Raw genomic sequence first — 25,735 nt, 5'->3', positions numbered from 1 at the left:
TGTAGACGCAGGCCGTTCAGCGTCACTAGCGACAATACGTTTCGCTTCGAGAGCCGCCAGCCCGCCACCCAGCCTTTCCATTACAGCCTGGACGGTGCGATCGATAATCTCGTCCAGGCTGTAGCAATTCGGTTCCGGCAGGCCCACGATCCGTGGCCCCGCGGATCCCTGCTGCCGCTCGACGGCCGCCGCCTCCCTAGACCGCGGCGACGGGAGACGCGAACGCCGCTGTACCGCGCGCGATGGTGGCAGCACGGGCCACGGGTCGCCAGCCGCCGCTGAGGGACAGGGACCCCGAGGGACCCCGGAGACCAGCGGCGACACCGCCGGCACAGATGCCGGAGGAGTCCGCGACCCAGCGGCACGTGGCAACGCGGGCGACGACCTCGTGGCGGCTACCCGCTTGGTAGCAGCAACCCTGCCATCGGGCCGCTGCTGCGCCTGTAGCTGTGCTCGGAGCCTCGAATTCTCCGCCATCAGCTGCACCACCTGGTCATTGGCGGAAGCAACCGAAGGCAGAACCTTCGAGACTCGCGAGACGACTTCCCGCAGCCTGCGGCCAGCAGCTTTGGTTTTGGCACTGGTCGCCGCATACGACTTGACGGTCTTCATGGCCCTGCCTATGACCAAGGCAGGGTCCCGAAGACCGCCCTCCTCCTCTTTTGTCGTCCGCCCGTCCAGCGAGGCGACAGACATCGACGCCGATGACGGCGCCGGTGACGGTGCGCCCTTCCCCCGAGCGGGTCTCCCTTTAGGGGGCGGCATCTCCTCCGCGGCAGAGGCCGAATCGGAGACTACCACCACTTTCTCCGGTGGGGCATCCGTGTCAGAGGACGACGTTTGCCCCTCCCCTTCGCGGGAAGAAACTCCCCTCGACTTTCTCTTCCGCCTAACTTTCCCTTTCGGGCCAGCCGCCTCACAGTCGCTGACGAGCGCAGAGCGCGTCGAGCCAGCGCTGGCACACCTCGGTTCGACGGGTTTTCCGCTGCCCGTCGCACAGCCCCCTTCATCGTGGCATGCTTTGCCCCCCCCAGAATACGTGGGGCAGCATGCTCCCACCGAGGTGGAAGCACGGAGGGATTCTCCACCTAGAGTGGTACTCTCCTGGGGTAATTTTTTCGTTAAGTCTGCCATCATTTATTTATTCCTTTATTATTTAACCAGGGGTCGGTCCCCTGGGACGGCCCTCACGACTGGACACCCTCCAGCCACTCATCCCATCACCGGGCACGTCACAGGCTTAGGATTAGGGCATTTTTTATAGAGGTTTGCATCCTCGCGGCCCCTACTAGGCAGCGGCCCCCGCCCCCCACCAAGTGGGGATTACGGTATGGGACAACCCTTGGGACTAGACTCCCTCCAGCCATTCATCCCATCGTCAGGTGTCAAAAACTTGGGATTGGGGCATTTTTTATAGAGGTTCGCATCCTCACGGCTCCTGCTAGGCAGCAGCCCCCGTCCCCTACTCGGTAGGGATTGCGGTGTGCTTCTTCGAAGCCACGCCGGTAAACCGGTACCCCCCTTTGGGGGGCCTTCCCCTGTAGCCGCCAAGAGGCAGCCGGGGACATGGCAACCAGCGACCGGAAGGGAGTGCCCTCCGGTTCACTTCTCATCCACGTGGGGTCTACCATTACTGACAGACCCACACGTCTGACCACGGTGTGGCCACGCCGGCGTACCGGTACCCTCCTCTGGAGGGCCTTCCCCTTTAGCAGCCAAAGAGCTGCCGGGGACATGGCCTAGCATCCAAGAGGGCTCCAGAAGGGAGCCCTCTCCCTCCTCACGCACCCTTTGTCCAGCAAAGGTGGGAAACGGGAACACGGTGTGCAGTCTTCTTTGTTCACGGCACCCCTGTGCAGACAACGCTGCTCCACGGTATCGGGGTGCACGCTTAAGCCCCACCGCCGCGACAAGGCGAGACCACGTTCGGTGGGGAGAGGAATCACATCTAGTAAGTCTCTGAAAAATAGTACGACTTAATTAATATTTGTTAATACTCCAAGAACACGCAAGTTCTCAGGCTGCTCAATAATGCTTTAACGTTACAACTCTTAAGTTAAAACAAAATATTCTACTGGCTTCTATAAGGGTGTTTTTGTTTGCCTGTGTATTATTAAATTTATTCGGACAAGATGCAGTACTCTGTTCCCTTGAAGCATTGTCTTAGAAATAATGTAAGTATATCTGATTATTTCGCTGAGATGGATACGCATGAACATATACACCTGCTCTCAAATTCAAGCACAAATACGCACCCATCCACATAAAATACAATAAATACAAATAAAGAAAAGTGACTTTCATAATTTTAATCTTACGGTCGGGTCTTGTAGACGTTGTGCTGCCCTAAAATAAATAAGTCACAAATAAAAATAAAAAAAACAATTAATATTTGTGGTCAAGGATACAAATATACTTTAATGCTTTCTGACTTCTCCCTTTACTTAGACTAGAACACTTTGCGTATTGCGAAATTTTATGATTCCAATTCAACTGGCATATGTGAGGTACAAAGTACGTTTTTATGAGTTATGAAACATTAGATATTTCGATTGCGTTGCTTATGGATCTTATTTGATCGAGTAGCTTAAGTTTTTTTCTTACCGCCGCCGATCTCATTATTTTACACTATTTAAATTAATACCGCAACAACCGTACTCGTTCGCAAGTAAAGCTTTTTCAGTTTTTTTTTTGTTTTTGAATAACGGGTTCCTAAAAAGCGTAAACTATTTTTTATTTACGATTGGAAAATTACTGGTGGCCTTTTTGGTTCCACCAGGACAGGTGGGCGAGCACGTGCTCTGCCAGGAGGGATGGGATTTGATAACAGCTACCCGAGCACCCCTAGAGGAGACCTAACAACTCAAGAGCAGATCCGGCGAGAAACTCTGCAGGTTGATGTTTGTGTTAGGTTGCACGTCGAACTCTTTGCGAGTACCGTCAGCGGGGTCCCTAAACCTGCTCCTTGTGTTAGAGCTGAAGGCGTCTAGTGCCAAGGTTAATGGATCTGATGGATCCGTAGGGGCGTGACGTAAGCCGGTTGCAGCAGAATAAAAATATTATAGTATTTTATTTATTTATTGCTTAGACGGATGAACGAAAGCACAGCTCATCTGGTGTTAAGCGATTACTGGGACTCGTAGAAATGAAGTTAATGCCACCAGTCATCTTGAAATTTGTGGTCTAAGTTTCAATTGAATTCTACAAAATAGGAAAGGGCGGTGGTACCTACCTGAGCACGCTCAAAGGACTGGTAATTACGCAAATTAATATTGTGCAGGTTTGAATTTTATCACGCTAATTTTAATTTGATGATGATTTGGATAGCGATTGCGATTCTAAAATAATTTAGAACTAGTATTTAGTCTTTAATGTGTACATTAGAAACACTAAGCGCCTTAAAAGTGCTTAAAGCCACTTTAAATAAATATTGCTGCAATAAAAAGGCAGGCGTTTATTTTTCAAGGTAAAGAAACGCGACAATAAGATTGCCTTTTTGGTTGAATTTTTAGTGACCCTGCAAACTATAGGGATCCAGATTCAATTATCGGTCGTATTTTTATTAAAGGTTTTGTTTGACGTGATCCCGTCATCTTTTTTTTTACTATACCACCGCCTGCTACCGGAACAGAGTTAATTCACACTATCTAGAGCAGGGATGGCCAACTTGATTAGAACCAAGATCTACTCTTTACTGACGTAGCACTCTACAATCAACTAATGACATTTATTGAAATTTAGTGAAACAATGTAGTTCAGTATTCAAATAAACAACTTTTATTGAAAAGATTAACATAAAGCTGAAATTATACCTATATTAAAAGAGAACTATTGTGTGGAAGAGAGGATAAATAATATGACGTAGTGGTCATTAACAAGTGATACCAGTGAAGATGATCCGTGCAGCAATTGCTGAATACGTTGCGTAGGATGTTATATGTATTTATACTTTTTTGTCTTGCCACGATCGACTGAACTAATAGCCACGATCGATCGGTCGATCGCGATCTACCGGCCACCCCTGACCTGACCACCCCACTCCGTTTATCCACAGTGGATTTCTAAAGATACTTTCTTCCACACACCATCCTGATTTGGAACGTACTTCTGTCCACGATTTTTTCTGAGCGTTATCACATGTCTTTCTCGAAGCGAGGTTTGCGCAAATTGCTCAGCTATGAGCAGCAGTTTGACTGTGCCCGTAGCATTGCTATATTCATGAGCAACGGTAACCAATCACCATCAGGCGGGCTGTGTGCAGACGTATTCCCAGTAAGCAGATTAAATTTAATGGAAATGAAAAAAAAAGGTTCGAGCTAATAGAGTTTTCTGGATTTGATGGTAATTGATCTTATCCGGTGTGCGTGTTTCCTGTACTTCTAACACAGGAATATGGAACTTTTGTAACTAAGTTATAACCACTGACAACCACTATCCTATATAGACTTCCACGAAGATATTAGACGAAGATATGTCTCAACGACATTATCTTATTTTATTTGTAATCAAAGATATAAATATACTTTAATGCTTTCTAACTTCGCTAGAACACTTTGCGTATTGCCAAAATTTATGATTCCAGTTCAATAGGTATATGTTAATATAAGTTTCTATGAGTTATAAAATATATTATATATTGCGATTGCGTTGCGTATCTGCTTTGATTGAGAAGCTTGAGGTTTTTTTCCTTCCGCCGCAGATTATTTTGTACTAATTTTAAATTCACCCCTGTACACGTTCCCGAATTGAGATTTTTTTTAGTTTTTCTTTTCGTTTTCAAGAACGGAACCCTAAAAAAGCGTAATCTGGTTGTAGCAGAATAAAATCTTATACAATTTGATTTATTTATTGCTTAAACGGATTAACGAGCACACAGCTCAACGTCTGTTTTCTCAGTGAACGCAGAATGGTTTTGAAATGCCAGACACAGTCGAGACGGCATAAAAAACGTTCCAATACCAATAGACCCCTTCCGCATACGAATTTGAATATTACTATAGCACTAGAAGAAATTTAGTAGACTCAAATGCGACGTTGTTCTCATTACATAAAATAGCTATTTGTCGTGGGTTTGTCAGATTAATTGATAATTTTTATATATGTACCTACTAGAAAAGTTACTGCTGTGGTGTTGTTTTTATTAAGCTTAGTCATACACATTTTACTAATTAGTGAGGCTTGAACTTATACGGTATATATATCGCTGTCCTGTTTACCGTGAAGCAGTCATGCGTTCAAGTGAAAAAGACAACTGTCTGAACTGTCATACCGAAACAGTTCAGATTTTGACGTCACCTTTGAAGGTGGTGAGTGACATTGATATGTCAATGAACATCGGATGGACCGGATACCGACATGTAATCAAGTACAAATCAAGAGCGGGTTAATTAATTTGTTTTTATTCATTTTGTAAATCTGTTTAATTAATTCTGTAAATAAAAAATAAAAAACTGATTTAATTACTAAATGTAAACATTATTCAATTTTTTTGCTTTTTAAAAGATAAGTAATTAATTGTAATCGTTTGAACAAGCTGAAGCCTAATAAACTGTTTTTGTTTTGTTAAAGATGACGTCAACAAAGTTGATATACGTTGGTCAGTATGGTCATTGTTCTTCAAGCAAGGTGACTTGTGGCGTGACTCATTGACATGGACGCACTTTATCTTATCGTATTTTCTTTCTATGAGTGGTATTGTAGAAGCACAGCATTGTGTGAGTAGAAGGCACCAGTCGTGAGCTCTCGTTAAAAGAGCGGGGGGCGTCTGCGCATCGTAGGTATACTTAGGCTAAAATTAAATCGATCTCTCATGGTATTATCTTTCTTTTTTTTTATTGCTATATGGGTGGACGAGCTCACAGCCCACCTGGTGTTAAGTGGTTACTGGAGCCCATAGACATCTACGACGTAAATGCGCCACCCACCTTGAGATATAAGTTCTAAAGTCTCAAGTATAGTTACAACGGCTGCCCCCACCCTTCAAACCGAAACGCATTACTGCTTCACGGCAGAAATAGGCAGGGCGGTGGTACCTACCAGCTCGGACTCACAAGAGGTCCTACCACCAGTATCTTTTTTATAATTAAACTTCGCTCGATTTGGGATTTCAAAATTTATTAGTAATGTTATAAGATACGCATTCTTAATGATATATCGGAACGAAAACTGCCTCGTCTCAGCTTAAACCATATTTGTAAAAAATTGCTCATTAGAATGTAAACAAATATTTTAGTAATGCACTAAAATAATTTATGTATAATATTTTCAAAGTAGAGTTTGTTTTTATGTGTCGGTGCATAAGCACGTGCACAAATTAAAAAGTTCCCTTGTTTATTTATAGAGATAGTATTAGCAAATTGTACACGAATTTCATACAATTAATTTAAAAAAATGTTACGTGAACATAAGATACAAATCAACTAAAGATATTAATATCAAATATTAAAATTCCAGTGTGTTTTCCACAAATAGCTTGGAATTTTTTTTTTGCTAGATGGGTGGACGAGCTCACTGCCCACCTGGTGATAAGTGGTTACTGGAGCCCATAGGCATCTACAACGTAAATGTGCCACCCACCTTGAGATAATATAAGTTCTAAGGTCTCAGTATAGTTACAACGGCTGCCCCACCCTTCAAACCGAAACGCATTACTGCTTCACGGCAGAAATAGGCAGGGCGGTGGTACCTATCCGCGCGGACTATCAAGAGCTCCTACCACCAGTAATTACGCAAATTATAATTTTGCGGATTTGATTTTTATTACACGATGTTATTCCTTCACCGTGGAAATCAATCGTGAACATTTGTTGAGTACGTATTTCATTAGAAAAATTGGTACCCGCCTGAGATTCGAACACCAGTGCATCGCTCAACACGAACGCACCGGACGTCTTATCCTTTAGGCCATGACGACTTAAATGTGCAGATAACTATCAACGCCATTTGAGAGGATGTATAAAATGATAACAACAATTTAACCATAATGTGAAAAACCACAGAAGTCTGCATAATTAAACATTTTTTTATAAAGCACACCTTTATTAAATGATACGCAACAACATTATTATTCTTTTAATTTTGCAACTATATTTCTCACTATCGTTCCCTTATAAATTATAAAAAATTCATCTCTTACCGCAACTCCAACTTGATTAGAAGCAAGATCGACTGTTGACTGACGAAACCATCTGCGATCTAACAATGTCATTCCTTGAAATGTAATGAAACAATATAGTTCAATATACAAATAAGTAGTATATATTATAATATTTTATTAAAAATATTAGCATACAACTAAAATTTAACCTTGCAGCATTGCGTTTGAGCATCTTGCCCTAATTTTTTAAAATCAGGTTGGTATTTGGAAATTGCTATCCACAAAGAATCCAAAGTATTGGCGTTTGTCAAGCAAAGACGGTGTTAATTTTTTATTTGTTTTAAGTAGGAAAATGTTGATTCACATAAATATCACATATAATCATCAACATCAAATTATAACATATTTAACAAATGGTACAAGAGGAAGATGATGTGCGCCGCAGTTCATGATTACATTGCGCAGTCTGTTCTATGTATTTATATTTTTTGCATTGCCGCGATCGACTGGACTAATAGCCGCGATCGACCGATTGGCCACCCCTGATCTAGATGAACAGAGGAGATCCTGACATGTAAGTTTTAGTCTAAATTGTATTGTGTAGGTATTGTAAAATAGTTTCAAACCTGGGAGCATGACCTCATGCATCGACTTCAACAAAGTACAATGCTTCTGACCGCTCCAAAGTGAAACTTGTTTTGACAAATTCAGAATTAATTGATAAGATTGGCCAATTAAATAATCTTTTAAATTTCATAAAAGACTTAAAACAAAAATTTATTTTGATTTCACTGTTTCGATTGTTTTTGATTGAAATCAATGGAAAGGAACGGTATTAAAATTAATTTTAATTAACTAATTACTACGTAAATTAATTATTTAAAAACAGAAATTGATTGACATAACTATCTATATCTATACTAATATTATAAAGAGGAAAGATTTGTTTGTTTGTTTGTTTCGAATAGGCTCCGAAACTACTGGACCGATTTGAAAAATTATTTTTCCATTAGAAGCCGACATTGTCCCTGATGAACATAGGCTACTTTTTTTCATTTTTTTTTATTTTTTTTTTTTGGTTTCATGTGTGTTTTAATGTTTCCGAAGCGAAGCGAGGGCGGGTCGCTAGTTGTATTATAAATATGTTAAGTTATTAATGTGTTGTTTAATTGAATTATTTTAGCATAAATGATTTAATTCTATTTATTTGCACATTAACCGGATCCAGTGATAAAGGACGTATTTACATAATGTATGTGTGCAATGGTTCATGCACAAAGTCAGACTTTCGAAGTTCAAAACTTACCAAGGTTACTTCTCAGTTTTGATGACGTTATGCTCCTTATTTGAATAGATACATATTGAAAATATTTATTTACAATACAAATGAAATAATAAAGTAATTTAGATAAATATTTTTGAAAGTTAAGGTATATAAGGTATAAGGAAGGAATCGATAGTTTATGTGTTTGTAAATTTTAAAAGTAAACACCCAACATAATGAAATTGCTTTTATCGCGTGTTTATTGTAGGTAATCTTTTTTTTTCGACTTCTGACTTTAAACCAGTAAAAGAGTTTTAATTAGGCATGTCTACAAGCTCGCGAACACCGGAGAAGATACAAATTATCCAACGTTTGGGAAATGTTGGTCTTAAGCTGTTACTTAACTTTGTCAACTGATTGCGATTATTTAAGGACAACTAGCTGATACCCGCGGATTCGCCAAGAAAAATGTTTATTTTTCCTACTGTGTCTGGTAATTTTTCTAAAAGTAATAAAACTGTTTCCCGTGGGAGTGACATGATTTTTCGGAATAAAACTTAGCCAGTGTTCCTTCTGCTGACTTAAAACTATCTATTAAAAAAACATTACAATCCGTTTCGAGGTAAAAAAAGGAAAAAACAAACATTTCAACATTAGTACTCAGTTCTTCATATTACGAACCACGGTTTTTTTTTTTAATTTCACTTTCACTCCATCTGTTAAGCGTGCTTTTGAATACTTCTAGTAAAATTCCTAACAATGCTAGAGGAAGCAAAATATGATCATCTTCAGGAAGTTGTCTGTTGTCAGCGGAGCGTTTAGACAACGTTAGGTTCCAGGTTTCAACTATAAATTGTCAACTTCTTTTTTTTATGAAGGAATTATTGCTGGTGTCCCGGAGGCCTTTCCAGTTTCACCAGGACAGGTGGGTGAGCAAAGGCTCAGCCAGGAGGCGTGGGGCTTACTAACAGTTGCCCGAGCGCCTCCAAGGAAACCTAACAACTCAAGAGCAGCTACTCCGCGAGTGAATCTGCTACCGGATCTGAATTGCGACCCATTGAGAAGATCCGGCGAGAAACTGAGCGGGCTGATGGATGTGTTAGGTTGCACGACGAACCCTTGCCGAGTTCGACGAGTATGATTACCGGGGTCCCTTAGCCGGCTCCTAGTGTTAGAGCTGAAGGCGTCTAATGCAAGGGTTATTGGATCTGATGGAACCGTAAGCACGTGTCTAGGGCGTCGACGGTGACTGGCTTCCGCGTGGGCAGGATTCGGGGAGTAGTCAGCGGCGGCAACGATAACGCGATTATCATGACGCATAGCCTTATCGAAGTAACGATCCGACGTTGACTTCAGATATTTACGGGTCGATTCGAGGCCCAGGTCGTCGCGTAGGTCGACGTTCCTGACGGACCACGGTACTCCGACGGCTAACGCGCAAAAATCTAATTGGAATGTGTTTATATGTATGCACCACACTCGCGTATGTCATGATGGGTCGTTTGCAAGTTTGTAAAGTGTGACCTTACTCCGAAGGGACATTTTACTCCCCTTACAAATCATAGAATAAAGTCTGCCGAGAATAAACGCGAAGCGGTCGCGGACAGATTTCATGTGCGGGCGGAATGTCATCGATGCATCCAAGATGACTATCAGGTACTCGACCTTCTTGACCTAAGATATTGATTCACCTAAGAGGGTGATCAGGGGCAATTGCCAACTACAGTTGACTACTGTCAAACTAGCCGTGCGGGCTCACGATATGCCCTACCACCAGTAAATGCTGGTTTGCATTACTATTACCTTACGGTAAGGTACAACAAGAGCGCTGCTGCTCGTCCCAATGACTTGTACGACACTCACGGGAAGTGACGTGGTTTTCTTATTATAAGCCAAAATCCACAGAAAAAAGAGAAAATCGAATTTAGGTGTGTTTAAAATTATTTACCTATTTTGTTCTATATGGTTAATAATTACGTGCATAATTTATAATCCTCTTTATCCACTGTTCTTTGGTAATTACGATAAGTAACTTATGCGCGAAATTTCGTTTTTTTTTTTTGTTGAAGAGTCAGACAGTGATTGAGTCATGGCCTTTTCAAAAGTATTGATTGGGTAAATTCATAAAAACATGAGTGTTTTGCAGTGAATATAAATATTGAACTTTTTGTAGCTTCTTTTATTTATTTTCAAAAGCGTGAAAGACGCACTAGTAATTGAAATTTATATTTTTATTTACGAAAATGCAAAAAAAATCTATAATTGAATGTTCACCTGTGTTTTTTGTTCATTTTTATGACAGTAGGTATTCTATAGGGCGAGCCCTTGGGTTATTCATAAGGCCAACGGGTCACGGAATCGCGCCCACACTCAGATTCCGGTTGCCAAGTAATAGCTTATAATATTTATTGAGCTTGATTTGTACGAGTATACTTAATAAAGCACAACAGTTTATTTAGCATCGGTTTACTTATATCTACTTATGATTTTGTTCTTCTTATAGAAAGCCAATTATATTAAGTTCAAAATATGTAGGTATATCGGCTACTTATGACTTCCGGTGGTAGATTCTGCGAAGCACTGCTCTTGCTAGGGTCAGTGTTAGCAACTCTCCGGTTTGAATCCCGCGAGCTCACCTACAAACGTTAGGGCGAAGCTGAAATAGCCGCTCAAGGGTATCAGCATAGGTAGGAAAAAGAAAAAAAGAAAAAAAAAAATACTTATGACACTTAGGTGATTAAAACGGTTTTTTCTTAATCATATTTTGATGAAATATATTTTTGGAGGTAATTTACCGTTTTCTTGACTAGAAATGCAGGTTAGCTACCACCACGCATGTCTCTGCGTGTCGAATAATACACTTTGCTGTTAACTACATAAAATAATTGAGGTTTTGCGATTAAAAACTTGGTAACTTTTACTGGTGGTAGGACCTCTTGTGAGTCCGCGCGGGTGGGTACCACCACTCTGCCTATTTCTGCCGTGAAGTAGTAATGCGTTTCGGTTTGAAGGGTGGGGCAGCCGTTGTAACTATACTTGAGACCTTAGAACTTGTATCTCAAGGTGGGTGGCGCATTTACGTTGTGGATGTCTATGGGCTCCAGTAACCACTTAACACCAGGTGGGCTGTGAGCTCGTCCAGCCATCTAAGCAATAAAAAAAAAAAAAAATTACTTGTGTTGTCATTCGACGATTCACAGCTCATTAAACTACTTATAGACTAAACAATAAACCATGTTTTCAATACCTATTCATAATAAATTGTTAACGAATGAATATTTTAAAATGACTCATTTATTTTAAAAGGCTACGAAACTCATTTACGTTTTGTGAAGTATGTCCATTGTACTAAGTTTATTATCTACTTTTCGTTCTAGTATTTTTTGAGTGATCTCTGAAAAATAAATGGACATAAAAATAATGTAACTTGGTAGACTTATACACTCTTAACTAGCATACTTTTTATTTGTTAGATGCGTCCTGTCGTTTCGTAGGGTTGTGCTTTTTACTTATGCAGACTTTGTATTGGCCTTGTAAAATCTCTAATACTAACTTTAAAAAAGCATGTTGATGCTTTGATCCGTACTAAATAAATAAAAAGGCTTAATATATTAATGACAATACAAATAAGAGATAGATCTTGGGAATACCATTACAGATTACTTTTTTTTGACAAGTGCATCGTTGCTTTGTCATTTTTATTTGTTTATTTATTGAATAAGTTACGATGTACTATCGATTATATTATGTGATCCGAAGGGAATAATTGACAGAAAAAGATTTCAACGCGCCATCATAAGCTCTTTGAACTCGCTTAGCATTTAATTCTTTAGTAATCAAATACTTTTCAGTGGTCATAAGTATAATACTGTTACTGGTGGTAGGACCTCTTGTGAGTCTGCACGGGTAGGTACCACCACCCCGCCTATTTCTGCCATGAAGCAGTAATGCGTTTCGGTTTGAAGGGTGGGGCAGCCGTTGTAACTATACTGAAACTTTAGAACTTATGTCTCAAGGTGGGTGGCGCATTTACGTTGTAGATGTCTATGGGCTCCAGTAACCACTTAACACCAGGTGGGCTGTGAGCTCGTCCATCCATCAAAGCAATTAAAAAAATAATAGTAATAAACTAAGGTATATTATTATTCTAATGCCACTACGATTTTGATCTAATATATCAAAATGGGTGGAACATTCATTACAAATTCTAGGGACTCGTATTCAAGTCATTCTGCGTTTGTAAAAAACCTTATACGAAAACATTCTAACAAAAACAAAGCACCGGGCCTTGACAATATATCTCTTACAACTAGCACAAATGTAACCTCATCTCATTAATAATTCATTCTTCCAGCATCCGTGATCGCAATGCTACACGCATAGATAGGTACTATGTAAATACGGTTATGTGTACGTGAACAATGGATGAGTAGTAGATTGTATCATCAAATGTTCGCCTTGATTTACAGCCGACGGGTGAAGTGTCCGCATACCTCCATGTCTTTATATAGTTAACGTAATAGCTGCAATCATAATATTATTAGCAATTATTACACTAATTTGTCCTTTTCCGAAGAGTGTTTACGCAAATGTCCATAAACGTTTGTTTTTACTGGTGGTAGGAGCTTTTGTGAGTCCGCGCGGGTAGGTACCACCATCCTGCCTATTTCTGCCGTGAAGCAGTAATGCCTTTCGGTTTGAAGGGTGGGAAAGCCGTTGTAACTATACTGAGACCTTAGAACTTATATCTCAAGGTGGGTGGCGCATTTACGTTGTAGATGTCTATGTGCTCCAGTAACCACTTAACACCAGGTTGGCAGTGAGATCGTCCACACATCAAAGCAATAAAAAATAAAAAAATAAAATTTGAAATGAACGTGCAACTTCCCTGAAGTCAAATAACATGCGAATTATATGGAAAGACAATGAGGTAATTAATTTTTGATTTTTTTGCCAGGAGCGATCGATAAATCTACGACCCACTCAATAGTTGTTGGCAGCGACGCTCTTGACCATCGGCAATTGGCATAATCAAGTCGTTGTAAAGATATTTAAAGTATAAAAATTTAAAGTTGTAATCTTTTAGTAACTTTTTAAGCTTATTAAGCCGAGAGCGATGAAAGCTATTTAACAAAATTAAATTATTATAATATTTAAAGACGATAATTAATTTCCGTGATCAATTAGGCATTAGTAGGTATATAAATTTACGTTAGATTTCATAGAGAGAAAAGTAAAAGTAACTAGAGTTAAAAATTTAAATAACTTTTTTTTATATTGAAAACCTTTTTTATTTTCATACTTTATTTTAGAAAATGACTATTAACTTATGTTCATTCACACGAAATATCACAATGTCTTAATTCAATCAAGTCTTGTATTTTCTAATGATTGCAATCTTATGTAGGCAACTTCATATTCTTTTTCTAAGCTGTCCTAGCCTCCGTAACCTGAAATATAAATACATGTATCATAAATATTATGTCGTGCAGGTTTTATTGTATAGGACAACCTTTACGAGTATACCAATTCAAATTATGACTTAGATCTCATGTCTCAAGATGCATTCACGTTGCAATGGCTTTACGCCGCATTGAGTAGGTCGTGAGCTCCTCTGCATAATTAGTTAGTAAAAATCCAATCGACTCCTTACTTCAAGACAAATTATAATCGGATTTTTTTTTGTTTGGCGCGTTTTTGCTGTGCAAATTTCATTCGCATTATTGTGATTTAAAGCACGGGAATTTTTTTGATTTGTTGTCCTAAGTATTCACCTTATGATGACGTCTATAGGCTCCGATAATCTGTTAGCTTAAGGTGAGTTGTGAACTGGTTTAGCCATTTGGCGGATAATAAATACTAGATGATGAGGTTTTTTTTTGATAACGCCATCTTGTTGTCTTTAAAGGGGTTAGTTGCCCTCAACTAAGAAAAATAGTATTATTATTCGCCAATAGATGTCGGGAAGAGTTGATTATTGAAAACACGAATAAAACAACATTTTCTGAAAATAAATTGTAGCCAGATCGATTTATCGCCCCCGAAATCCCCTGTATACTAAATTTTATGAAAATTGTTGGAGTCGTTTCCGAGATTGTATATATACAAGAATTTCTCGTTTAAAGGTATAAGATTTTAAAAGTGCTTTCGATTCAATACTTTCGGTCCTAATATTGTACCAATGCGTGATAATTATGCGATGACCACTGTAGTTTTAATTTTACCTACATACCTGCGGGCAAATACTGTCTGTGATCTATTGTCATATTGAGCAATGATTGTTTCTTTAATTACGTGTTGTTATGATCGAAAATCATCTTACCTCCTTTTGTGGGAAAACCAGCAGACGCGTGAGCTGAAGCAGTTGCATGCGCTGAGCCGCCATATCCAAAGGCTCGCGCGTCACTTATTGCACCTGCAACACTTTTTGCTGAAGCACCCGCAGCAACATTCTGCCCACCATTCCAACCATTTAAGTGGCCAGATTTCGAGTAAGCTAGTCCGCCAGCATGTCCAAGGTTTGAACTACTATCGTGGGAACCTCCATTAGAAACGCAGCCGCCTCCACAACCTCCAGAAGGTTTATCTTCGTGACCATGAATCCCAGTTTTCCCGTTGTAATTTCCATCAAATCCAGCAGACGCTGTAGCTGAGGCGACAGCAGCAGCTTGGGCAGTTGCCGTAGATATAATTCCTGCTTTGGGATTCCCTATTTCTCCGTTTGATTTACCAAAACCAGCTTGAAAATCTGTGGAAGTTCCGACACCGCTTGTAGTGCCGCTACCTAAAGCTTTATCACTGCCTTGACTTGTAGCAAATTGACTTCCTAATGCATGATTTGTTCCTAAGCCAGAATGTTCGAGCTTTCCATGATCGTGAGGCTGAAGAACGCCTGGTGGTCCTCCGAAACCTCCTGCATAAGCCACAGCTTCAGCTTGTGCTGTAGCACCGCTTGCAGCAGCAATTGCATGGTTGTCACAATTTCCTGAAGAACAGCTACTGGGAGTTTGTTGTGATGTTACAGGTTTACTAACAATTATGTTTTTAATTGGTACTTTAAATTCGTTTGGCTTTAATAGGCCGGATGGTCCACCGAATCCTCCATTATACTGTGGGAGCTCTTTGTCAGTGGAAGCAGGCTTATGATCAATATGTGAAGTAGTCCCAGCTCCAACTTGAATATTAGTTCCGAGTACATTATTGGTTGGCAATCTATTGGAGTCTGACAAAGTTCCAAAGTTCACAGGATGGGAGTCATGGGGTTTGACAGTTCCTGTAGATATTCCAAAGCTGCCAGAATAAGAAGGAAGACTTGGGTTCCCACTGTGAGTGGGTTTTACTTGATTGTGTACAACTTGTTGGGTACCGACAGCATTCGGTGTAAGTAAGCCTGATGGTCCACCAAAACCACCAGAATAGGTGGGTTGATTTTGATCTGTTGATGAATCTGCATTTGGTTTTTGAACTGCATTAGGTTTTGTGTTAATTCCAGTTGAAACGCCAGCATTAGAAGAAGCACCGACATTTGAATGAGATAGGCTATAATCATTTGGTTTCAAAAAGCTTGTTGTTGTACTTCCAAATCCTCCGCTATAATTTGGAAGTTTGGCATGATTAGCAGAGGAAGAGGCACAATTCGGCGTATTGCAATTGGATAAATTATTAGTATGAGTATTGTAAAATGGCGTAGATGGTACGATATTTGTTTGTTGATAGGGTATTGTAGGTTGTATTGGTGGGGCAAATCCAGGTTTTAAAACAGCGTTTCCAGCACAATCTCGTGTAGTGCAAGACGGAGTAAGAAGTACTGTTGAAGGAGGAGTTTCGTGAGACAAAAAATATTGTGGAGTTCCTGGATGTTTAGGAACTGTGGCAAATGTTGCGCCATTTGATTGATATGGTGGTAACGTAGGTAGTGGATTGGCGTAGTTTGGTGGAGATAAAGCGGCACCAATATGAGATGCATAATTTGGACCACTTGTACTAGGTCCACAATTTGCTGTTTTACAAGGAGTTATAGAAACTCCATGTTCGAATACAGGTTTGTTATCTATTTGTGTTGCTTCAGCTTCTTTGGCGCAATTTGGGGTATTACAAACAACAGTGCCAGTAGGATAATGTGTTGGAGAGTCTTGTATAGCTGTTGGGTATTTGATGAGGGTAACATCTACGTTGGTTGGTTTGTTATGTCCGGTGCATTTCCCAGAAGCACAACTTGACGAAATACCATCTAGTGATAAGTTACTGTTGTCGAATGGTGATTTGTCATTTGTTGGTTTGTTGAGAACAGATTGAATAGGCACATTATAACTAGATGGTTTACTTCCGGTAACAGTATTTTGTGCCGGATTACAATTCGGAGTCGAACAAGCAGAGCCGATATTTGGAGTCGTCAAATAAATTCCAGGTTTATGGACCCCCAGAGCAAAACTATCACCAGGTGATGCACTGGAGTCGTAATTGTATGTTTGACAGTTCGGCGTATCGCATTTTGTATCATGAAAGCCTTGGTTCAAATTTAAGGTGCCAGTCGTTTCAAGTGGCTTGGAATTGTGATCGACATGAGAGTGCTTACAACTTCCATGGTCACAATTGATGCCGCTACCAGTTTCAGTAGATCCATGGTGATAAGGAGATGGTGAAGATGTTTTATCAAAATTCAAATTCGATAAGCTTTGGGTCGGTTTTGATTTAACAGGTATATCATAAGAGTTGGGTGCTTTCGTTTGTTCGTAATTAGTTGCACACTGGCCTGACTTACAGTTTTCCACATTTGTCAAAACTTTTTCGGGAGTTGAATTACACTGCCCAGAGCCGCAATGTTTTTCAATATTCAAATTGTCTGATGTGCTTTGTGAACATTTACCAAATTGACATTTTGTATCAATGGTACTGCCACTACAGCTGAGACCTTCACACGGAGTGTTTGCACTAAAGCAATCCTTTCCAGAGCATGGAAGTTTATTTCCCCCATTATGGTGCGTGTGCGAGCCACTTGGGATAGAAGGGTGAGATGATACTGCTGCGTTTTGTTCGTCGTATGATGATTCGATACCGTTGACTTTGCAATTACTTCCAGAGCACGGAGTATTGTTTCTAGAATCACTAAGACTATGTGTACCACTTAAGTTGTCAGAGTGCGATGACCCTGAAGCAGCAGCACTCCCATATGATGAACCAGCTCCAGTGGTTCCACAGCCGTTTCCAGAACACGGAAATTTATTTTCCACATTTGTAAAGGTTTGTGGGCCACTTACGAATCCATCGTAGGATGACCCTGGTACGTTGTTACCACTGTATGATTGACCAGTTCCGATGCTCCCACAGCCGTTTCCATGGCAAGGTAATTTGTTTTCTGGGCCACTGTGACTTACAGAAGCGCTTAAAGCATCAGTGTGGGATAATCCGGCAGAGTTCGCAGCTGAGTTATATGTGTGCCCGGTTCCAACGATTCCAGGTCCATGGTTGCTAAGATCGGTATTAATGCCATTTTGTTTGCAGCTTCCTGATCCGCATCCATTAGCCTGCCCAGTTCCAGAAAAACTAAAAGAACTTGAACTCGAGCTAGAACTAGCGCTGGATGATGAGAAACTAGATGAAGATGATTTTGAGAAACTACCAGAGAAGCCACCACCCGGGGGTACAGAGAGTGGTAGTCCGGTTATGCCACCAATCGCTCCAGCTATGGCCCCTGACTCAGCTAAAACAAAAACGGATAAAGAGAATTTGAATAGTAAAAATAGTAGAAAAAATTTGAATAGTTTCGTATTATAAACTATAAATAGCTAGATCAGGGCTTTTTTCTCGAATACCCCCAGTAAAAAAACATAAGTTTGAGCCGTTGTCCATAAAAAATGTACAGATTTCATGAAGAAGTTCAGCAAATCGAGGCTGTATATTAGCTGCCCCTTGTTCACTGCCAATGCGTGATTCATACACGAACTGATAAGTCAGCCGCCATAAATTTTGTTACTAAGTGTATCCCCATATTATTAAGTAGCTAACTCACACGGATATCATATTTTTTGATAGAATATGCGGAATTAGTACGCAAATTTGATAACCAAAGTAATAATTCATATTAAAAAACGCGGTGATAAAACAAGCTTAAATAAAAATTCCGATATTACAAAAGGTCAAATTAACTGTTTTACTGAAAAGAGTAGGTAATTTCGGATCTTATTAATGTTATGGTAGTTTGTTTTGTTCGTTACTGAATATAAAAGTACTTAATTTTTACGATAATGAAAAACAATTTAAATTATTAGAATATGTTCATTGCACAGTAAACAAAAACTGGCAATTAGGATCGTTTAATTTTTTTATTAATATCAAGTATTAACGAGGTCGAAGACGTCCATTTACTTGCCGTAGTTTAAGCTTTTTTTTTATGGTTGAAGGAGGTAGTTCGAGCTTGTAGTAGGCCACAATCTTTCTTAGTAATTATCATCTATCATCTACATATATTTAAAAAGAAAAAAGAAAACAGTTCAGTACATTTTCTTCAGTTTATCAATCGATTTTCCTTTTTTTTGCCTTTAGTGTTATCATTAAAAATATTAATATTAAAATAAAGAGAAAGAATTTCAATGACAAAATAAAAGAGAAAATACATCACATAAAATGAAGGCAAATATATATATTATTTTTCCTATTCTGATAGCCTTGAGAGGCTATTTCAGCTTTTCCTTGACGAGTAGGTGAGCTCACGGGGCTCAAGCCGGGAGCGTTGTTAACACTGGCCCTAGCTAGAGCAGTGCTTCGCAGAATCTACCACCGGATAGGAAACGCGACCCACTGAGAAGATCCGGCGAGAAACTCAGTGGGCTGTGTCTATGGGTAATTTACTTGTCGAGCCCTTTGTCGCAAGCGACGGGTTCGGCGAGGACGGTGACCGGGGCAAGGCAACTATTGTGTTAACTACTAAGTTAACAACTAAGTGTATTTATTATAAATGTTTGACCCTTAGGTGAATACTAGGATTAGATCCGTATGTAACAGCGGATCTTCAAATAAAATAAATAAACTTCTAAAATATAGGCATAATCGTAAACCTTGTAGTTAGATGGTTTTATTTATATTGCTAGAAAATCCTAGAAGTCGTTCAGATGAGCGATGTGCGAACATATTAACCCTGAGCAAGCACACAACTATTTTAAATTTAAAATCTTCTTATGACCTAAAGGCCTATTCTGTAAAAATCTATTTGAAAACAAAAACAGAAAACCCACCTTTCGCTGATGCTCCCCCTTTAGTTCCGTATCCATGAGGAGTCCCACTCACTAAACTCACAACAGTTAAAATATAATAATACTTGAGCTCCATCGTCGTGAAGCCTCTAAAATACAATGTTAATATTTTGTTGTCGGTCGCTTTTATAAAGCGATGCATAAACATAGTTCATATCTCGGCAAAAAACCTGTCGTCATTTATAGCGAATCGGAGGTTGTATTCGCGTGGGATGACGTATCCCAGAGTTCATTAATGGCCAACAAGTACAGCACCGCATTGTAATTGTATGCGGTGGCAATTCACGAAATTTACGAATAACGAATCTAATAAATAGTATTGATATGCTGCCGTGTAGCTATGTTAACAAAGTTGAGGGGAAAACCACTGACACCACCGCGTTCCTTAGTTTTACACCTCCGGTTGGAGTTCTTTGTTTCATTTAGCGTGTAATGTGAAATGTATGTTTTCAAGGCTCAATTAGATGGATCGAACATTTCTAGAAATAAGAACAAGTTTTTTCATCACCATTCAAATGTAAAGTATTCGAATTTGTTTTTATTATTGCAGTTGATAAGTGAAACTTTTTACTGGTAGGTACCAACCTGCCGTGAAGCAGTAATGCCTTTCGGTTTGAAGAGTGGGGCAGCAGTTGTACCTACTATAAAAACTGAGACATTAGAACTCATATCTCGAGGCGGCGGCATTTACGTTATAGATATCTATGGGCTCCGATAATCCCTTAACATCAGGTGGGCCGTGAGCTCGTCCAACCACCTAAGCTATAAAAAATTAAATTGCTCACAGCCCATTTGATCTTAGGTAGTGATCGAAGCCCATAGACATCATAAGGCGAATGTCGCCACCCACTGTGAGACATTTCACTTCCCACGCGTGTCGTAAAAGGCGATTACAGGGTTTCCTTGAGAATGGTCAGCAATGTAGTCTGTGTATTATTGCCATTACCAACCGGCGTTTGCTGGTTGTAATGCGTATTCTGAGCCCACACGGGCAAGGGCAACTCCAAACGAGCTAGAAAGCTGCCCCCAGCGTCTAAGTCGAATTCCAGAGATGACGGTGACCACTCACCAACACGTGGACCTCATTGTGGTTTGCATGCAAAGTCAATGAACATGTGCAAATAAGTTTAAATATTCGCTAATTAGGTATATAGAAAATAATAAGTTATGAAAGAACTAGCACACCTATTGGTATTCATTTATGTATTGAAGCCCCAAAAATATCTGCTGCACATTGGATACATTTAGATAAATATAAAATATCTATAAAATTGTATTCTTCAGTAATATAACACTTAAGATATTGAAATATAGGTAAGTAGGTACGGTACCTACTCGGCCATATTTAGGATGAGATTTATCTTAAATATATAAGTACGTAAAGAGTTATTAGTTAAGTACCATTCTCTCAACTGTTTGTCAAACCTTTTATTATATTTTTTATTAACTTTTACTTTAAATTATTAACTTTTTATTTTATTTATTTAGTATGTACCTATAGTGGAGCTTTGGTTCTACCACTTTTTATGTCTTTAAACAAACGAGAAAATATAATATAATCCTTAAAACGATTCTAATCGATTTTTAATAATAAAAAAAATTGCCCGTGTATGTAGACGAGCATACGGCCCACCTGATGGTGAGTGGTTACCGCTCATAGACGTCAGCAATGCCAGGGGCAGAGCCAAGCTTTTGCCTCCTGTTTAATACTTTTCACAAACCTAGTGTTGGTCACTGAACTTCTAAACAGCTGGACTAATTCCGATTATTTATTTTGTCCAAAATTATTAATATTGCAATGAATTTTATTTTGTATTGGGACGCATTCACACATGATTCAGACTGTTACTGCATTTTGTGCAGGTACGTATATCATGCACGACACAATATGCAAATAATTTTGCATATAATGTCGTGTTCATTATTCGCACCATCCGTGTTGTTATGTGAAACATGTTACTTATTTCTCACAGCAATCGTAATCGACATTGATACCAAAAAAACATTTTGCAGGGTCCCTTTTACATTCCTTCAAACAAATTTTTTTTTAGAAAAATGCACGAACTATATCTTATTTATTTATGAATAAGTAAATATAAATCATAATCTGAATAAATAAATCTGACGAAGCGTGTTGGTTGCGGATAATAATATGTACTTTTAGGTTATTAAAAATAAAAAAATAAAATAATAAATATAAAAATCATAATTAAATGTAAATAGAGTTGCAACTAAAACGAATCAAACAAATAAAACATAAAGAGTTTATTACATCCTAGACTCGGAGAATTCAAGGTAAAAGTTGTTAGTGGCATTTTAACGTATCCTGCTGAACGCTAAGAAGATAACAATGTGGTAATATCATCAATCTACGTCGGTCATAAATATCGTTATAAGGTAAACCTTAATGCCGTAATATAATGTAATTGTCGTGACAAAGGGTAAACTGCCTGTTACCGCAGGCGCGTGTACTAGCATCACACATCCGGGTGACGTTCCAGTATATCGATACATCACAGTTCTCCATACACTAACCAAGCAAGTCGTCATGAACTTGACATTGGTCGCAAGCTGTGACTTAAGCAACTGATCTTCAGATGTTTGATAATAAACCTGTAGTATTTTTTCTGAGAAATGAGCATGGATTTATTAAATTATTATATATAACTGGAGTTGTAAAAATAGCATCCCACAGGCATTAAGAAAACTATACTATTCAATTTTGTTTAAAATCGGTTTCTCAACGGATTCATGACAGATAAGTCATTTATTATAGGTAAATATTACATACTTTAACATAAAATTAGAATTTTCAGCCATCTATGGATTTAAATAACAGTATCCACTTACAATCGCGTCGGCTGTAATATGACAATAAACATAACCTTTCCTCAAAATATTTCTCATATCTTCTGTGCTGTTCGTAGAATCGTTCAAGGAGATGGTTATTTTTATTGGTAAAGGTTTTAGATATCTCCGCGATTCGTTGAAAACATTAAGTATAAATCTTGACCTTCCTATAATTAGAAACAGGTCGTTCACTTGAATTTATTTTTCGTAATATGTTTCTCTAGAATTTAGAAACATTTAATTTTGTCAATACGTTACTTTTTAGTTCGTTTTCTGCAATTACAGTTATAGCGCGTATCATTAAACAAATATTGAAATAATTTAGAAATTGAGCACATCAGATGAGCATAGAAATTATTAGGTACGTCGTCGTGGCCTAAAGGATAAGACGAGCGGTGCATTGATATCTAGCGATGCACCGGTGTTCGAATCCCGCAGACGGGTACTAATTTTTCCAATGAAATACGTACTTAACAAATGTTCACGATTGACTTCTACGGCGAAGCAATAACATCGTGTAATAAAAATCAAACCCGCAGAATTATAATTTGCGTAATTACTGGTGGTTAGACCTCTTGTGAGTCCGGACGGGTAGGTACCACCGCCCCGCCTATTTCTGCCGTGAAGCAGTAATGCGTGCTTGCGAGGCTGACTGAGACCTTAGAACTTATATCTCAAGGTGTGTGGCGCATTTACGATGTAGATGTCTATGGGCTCCAGTAACCACTTAACACCAGGTGGGCTGTGAGCTCGTCCACACATCTAAGCAATAAAAAAAGTAATATTTTGTCTTTTAACTGAACGTTGAGCATCTACCTATATATGTTTCCACTAATCTCGTTGCTACCATTTTCAGAGCTCTTTGTCATGTTCTTGTTCAAGCTGAGTTTGAAGAATTCTGTGAGGCCTTTTTCACTGGGCTGTGTATTTCCCAATGTCCAGCGGGTGGGTAGTACGTTCGTGTCTTCGCAGACACACAACACCTGTATATGTTCCTATGCCTAATCTTCAATGCTAGTGGTAGTTGTGGCGTGTTGGGCCAGTACGGGTTGCGATGATCATCCTGCATACCGAGGGGCGAAAAGCTTTACAAGAGACCCATGTAATCTTTAAAATTTGGAAAAAATATAACAAAAAAATCTTCTTTATTCATGATTTCAATGGGGTAGAATTAATTGAAGCTCAATTAAAAACATCGAATTGTTGATATTAATAAGAAATAAAACGGACCTTTAATTGGAAAAATAAATGCCGCATATCACGCGAAATGTTGCTTAAACCAAATAGCCTTTGCCTCCTCGATATGCTACTTCTACTACTACTACTCTACTACAGCAATCACGCATTCCGGTCTGAAGGGTGCTAGCTTATATAGCTTTTATTTCAGTGTAATTGCGACCATAAGCTCCAGTAATATTTTATATGAAAGGCAGTGGCTCGGCCCTAATCTACACATGTATACATCTACACTAGTAATATGTAATATATGTACTTTAAAAAATAAATAAACATGCCTAAATAGCTAACCGAACAAACAATTATCTAACTACATCTATACATACTAACAAACATATTTCTTATTCTGTTAATACTGGTCAGAATATTGAATCGAAATTATGGAATGTAAAATTATTGAATTCTCATCGGTCCTTAATGCGTGCGCAAATTCTAGTCTATCGGATTGAAGTCGGTGAAAATTACGTTCAAGGATTCCTTTACATATCAACAAACAAACATGTGTATATACATATCAAGCTAAAAGTGTGTTAAAAATAAAGATGTATCAAACGTCGTTTAAAAAAATATTTAATCTGTCCTAATGAACATAATTAATGCAAATTTTAATGTATAAGTGAAAAGGCTTTTTTTTGTTCGCTCCCCATTGCTTGCTGTCACTGAATAATACTCGATAGACCTCAATTTTTCAAGTAGAAGCAATCCTCGTTGTCATTATACAACTCTTGTGGTAATAGCTTGTCATCAACAGAGAGCTGCAATACCTACCCTCTGTCGAATTGTTTGACATTTGGTACACTAAACTTAATAAATTCGGGTTTATTACCTTTTAATAATGTAATAGTTTATTAAGTCCATAAACCACTCCAGAAACTGTATCAGTCATTAAACGATCATGGCTTTCCTATTGTTGTTTAATATTATAATATTTTTGAAGTCGTCGTGGCCTAAGGGATAAGACGTCCGGTGCATTCGTGTTGAGCGATGCACCGGTGTTCGAACCCCAGGCGGGTGTACCAATTTTTCTAATGAATTACGTACTCAACAAATGTTCACGATTGACTTCCACGATGAAGGAATAACATTGTGTAATAAAAAATGAAACCCGCAAAATTATAATTTGCGTAATTACTGGTGGTAGGACCTCTCGAGTCTGCGCGGGTGGGTACCACCGCCCTGCCTGTTTCTGTCGTGAAGCAGTAATGCGTTTCGGTTTGAAGGGTGGGGCAGCCGTTGTAACTATACTGAGATCTTAGAACTTATATCTCAAGGTAGGTGGCGCATTTACGTTGTAGATGTTTATGGGCTCCAGTAACCACTTAACACCAGGTGGGCTATGAGCCCGTCAACCCATCTAAGCAATAAAAATAAAATAAAAAATATGGAGAGATCATCATCAATAATAGTCTCGTGATAGGATCCTATAGTCTGATAGATCTTTTATGTCTGCAATAAATAAGAATAAACTTAAAATTGTATCCAGAGAGATAGCCATGTTTAGTGTGACATCAGAAGATCTCTTTCTCGTGATAACTTTTTGTATATATTTATTATATTATGTATCTAATAATCTAATAAGTTCCAATGTAGCGCCCATTAAACTGTAATAATGTAATTTCCTCACCGATGCAACATATCATGTACATTACTCAACCATAAATATCAAGAATATCGATAAAATGAATATTTCAAACAAACAAAAACACGTTTTTGCCAAATGTCCCTCGGGCCTATCGTTTGCAATGAACCTTAAGGAAAGCTTAATGCAGGAAGCACACATTTCAGTTATGTAAATGTTTTGAGAAATAAAAATCCAATTGGGTACTCTATGCTTAAAATTTAGTCCAAAAGCTATGACATTATAAGAGAGCTGTGCTAAGTATGATCGTTTGTTTCCTTTTTCTTCCAACACTGTTTTGTAAAAGTAGTATCTAGATGAAATTCATGAACAATTTGGGCGATGACTTTATGTTGACTACGGGCCTTGGTAGCAATACGTCAGAAGGTCAGAAAAGAAGGCGTCATTGCTTCGCTGCAGAT

The 25,735-nt window shown here is 39.0% G+C and overlaps 1 protein-coding gene and 1 pseudogene across 1 annotated transcript; one reads left to right on the top strand and one right to left on the bottom strand.

Annotated features, from left to right (window-relative positions):
* Window positions 1-583: 583 nt before the first annotated feature.
* Window positions 584-1,931, top strand: LOC149502951 (uncharacterized; annotated as a pseudogene).
* An 11,695-nt stretch (window positions 1,932-13,626) lies between these two features.
* Window positions 13,627-19,757, bottom strand: Cb10 (wing disc-specific protein). The gene is made up of 3 exons (XM_089727424.1): window positions 19,592-19,757; window positions 14,683-18,060; window positions 13,627-13,810 (listed from the first exon to the last, which is right to left on the bottom strand). Exons 1-3 carry the CDS (start codon window positions 19,755-19,757, stop codon window positions 13,797-13,799), a joined length of 3,558 nt encoding a protein of 1,185 aa, XP_089583550.1. The 3' UTR covers window positions 13,627-13,796.
* Between the last annotated feature and the right edge of the window lie 5,978 nt (window positions 19,758-25,735).

This window comes from Bombyx mandarina, chromosome 05 (assembly GCF_030267445.1).
Source record: "Bombyx mandarina strain Sakado chromosome 05, ASM3026744v2".
Taxonomy (NCBI): Eukaryota; Metazoa; Arthropoda; class Insecta; order Lepidoptera; family Bombycidae; genus Bombyx; species Bombyx mandarina.
The sequence above is the reverse complement of the archived record's forward strand: the minus strand, read 5'-3'. Positions and strand labels throughout refer to the sequence as shown.

Excerpts from the sequence above, each read along its gene's own strand:
- Cb10 (XM_089727424.1), bottom strand. The coding sequence starts at position 19,757 with ATGTTTATGCATCGCTTTATAAAAGCGACCGACAACAAAATATTAACA. Across the intron at positions 18,061-19,591 it reads AGGGGGAGCATCAGCGAAAG|CTGAGTCAGGGGCCATAGCT; the intron begins GTGGGTTTTCTG and ends TTTTTGTTTTAG.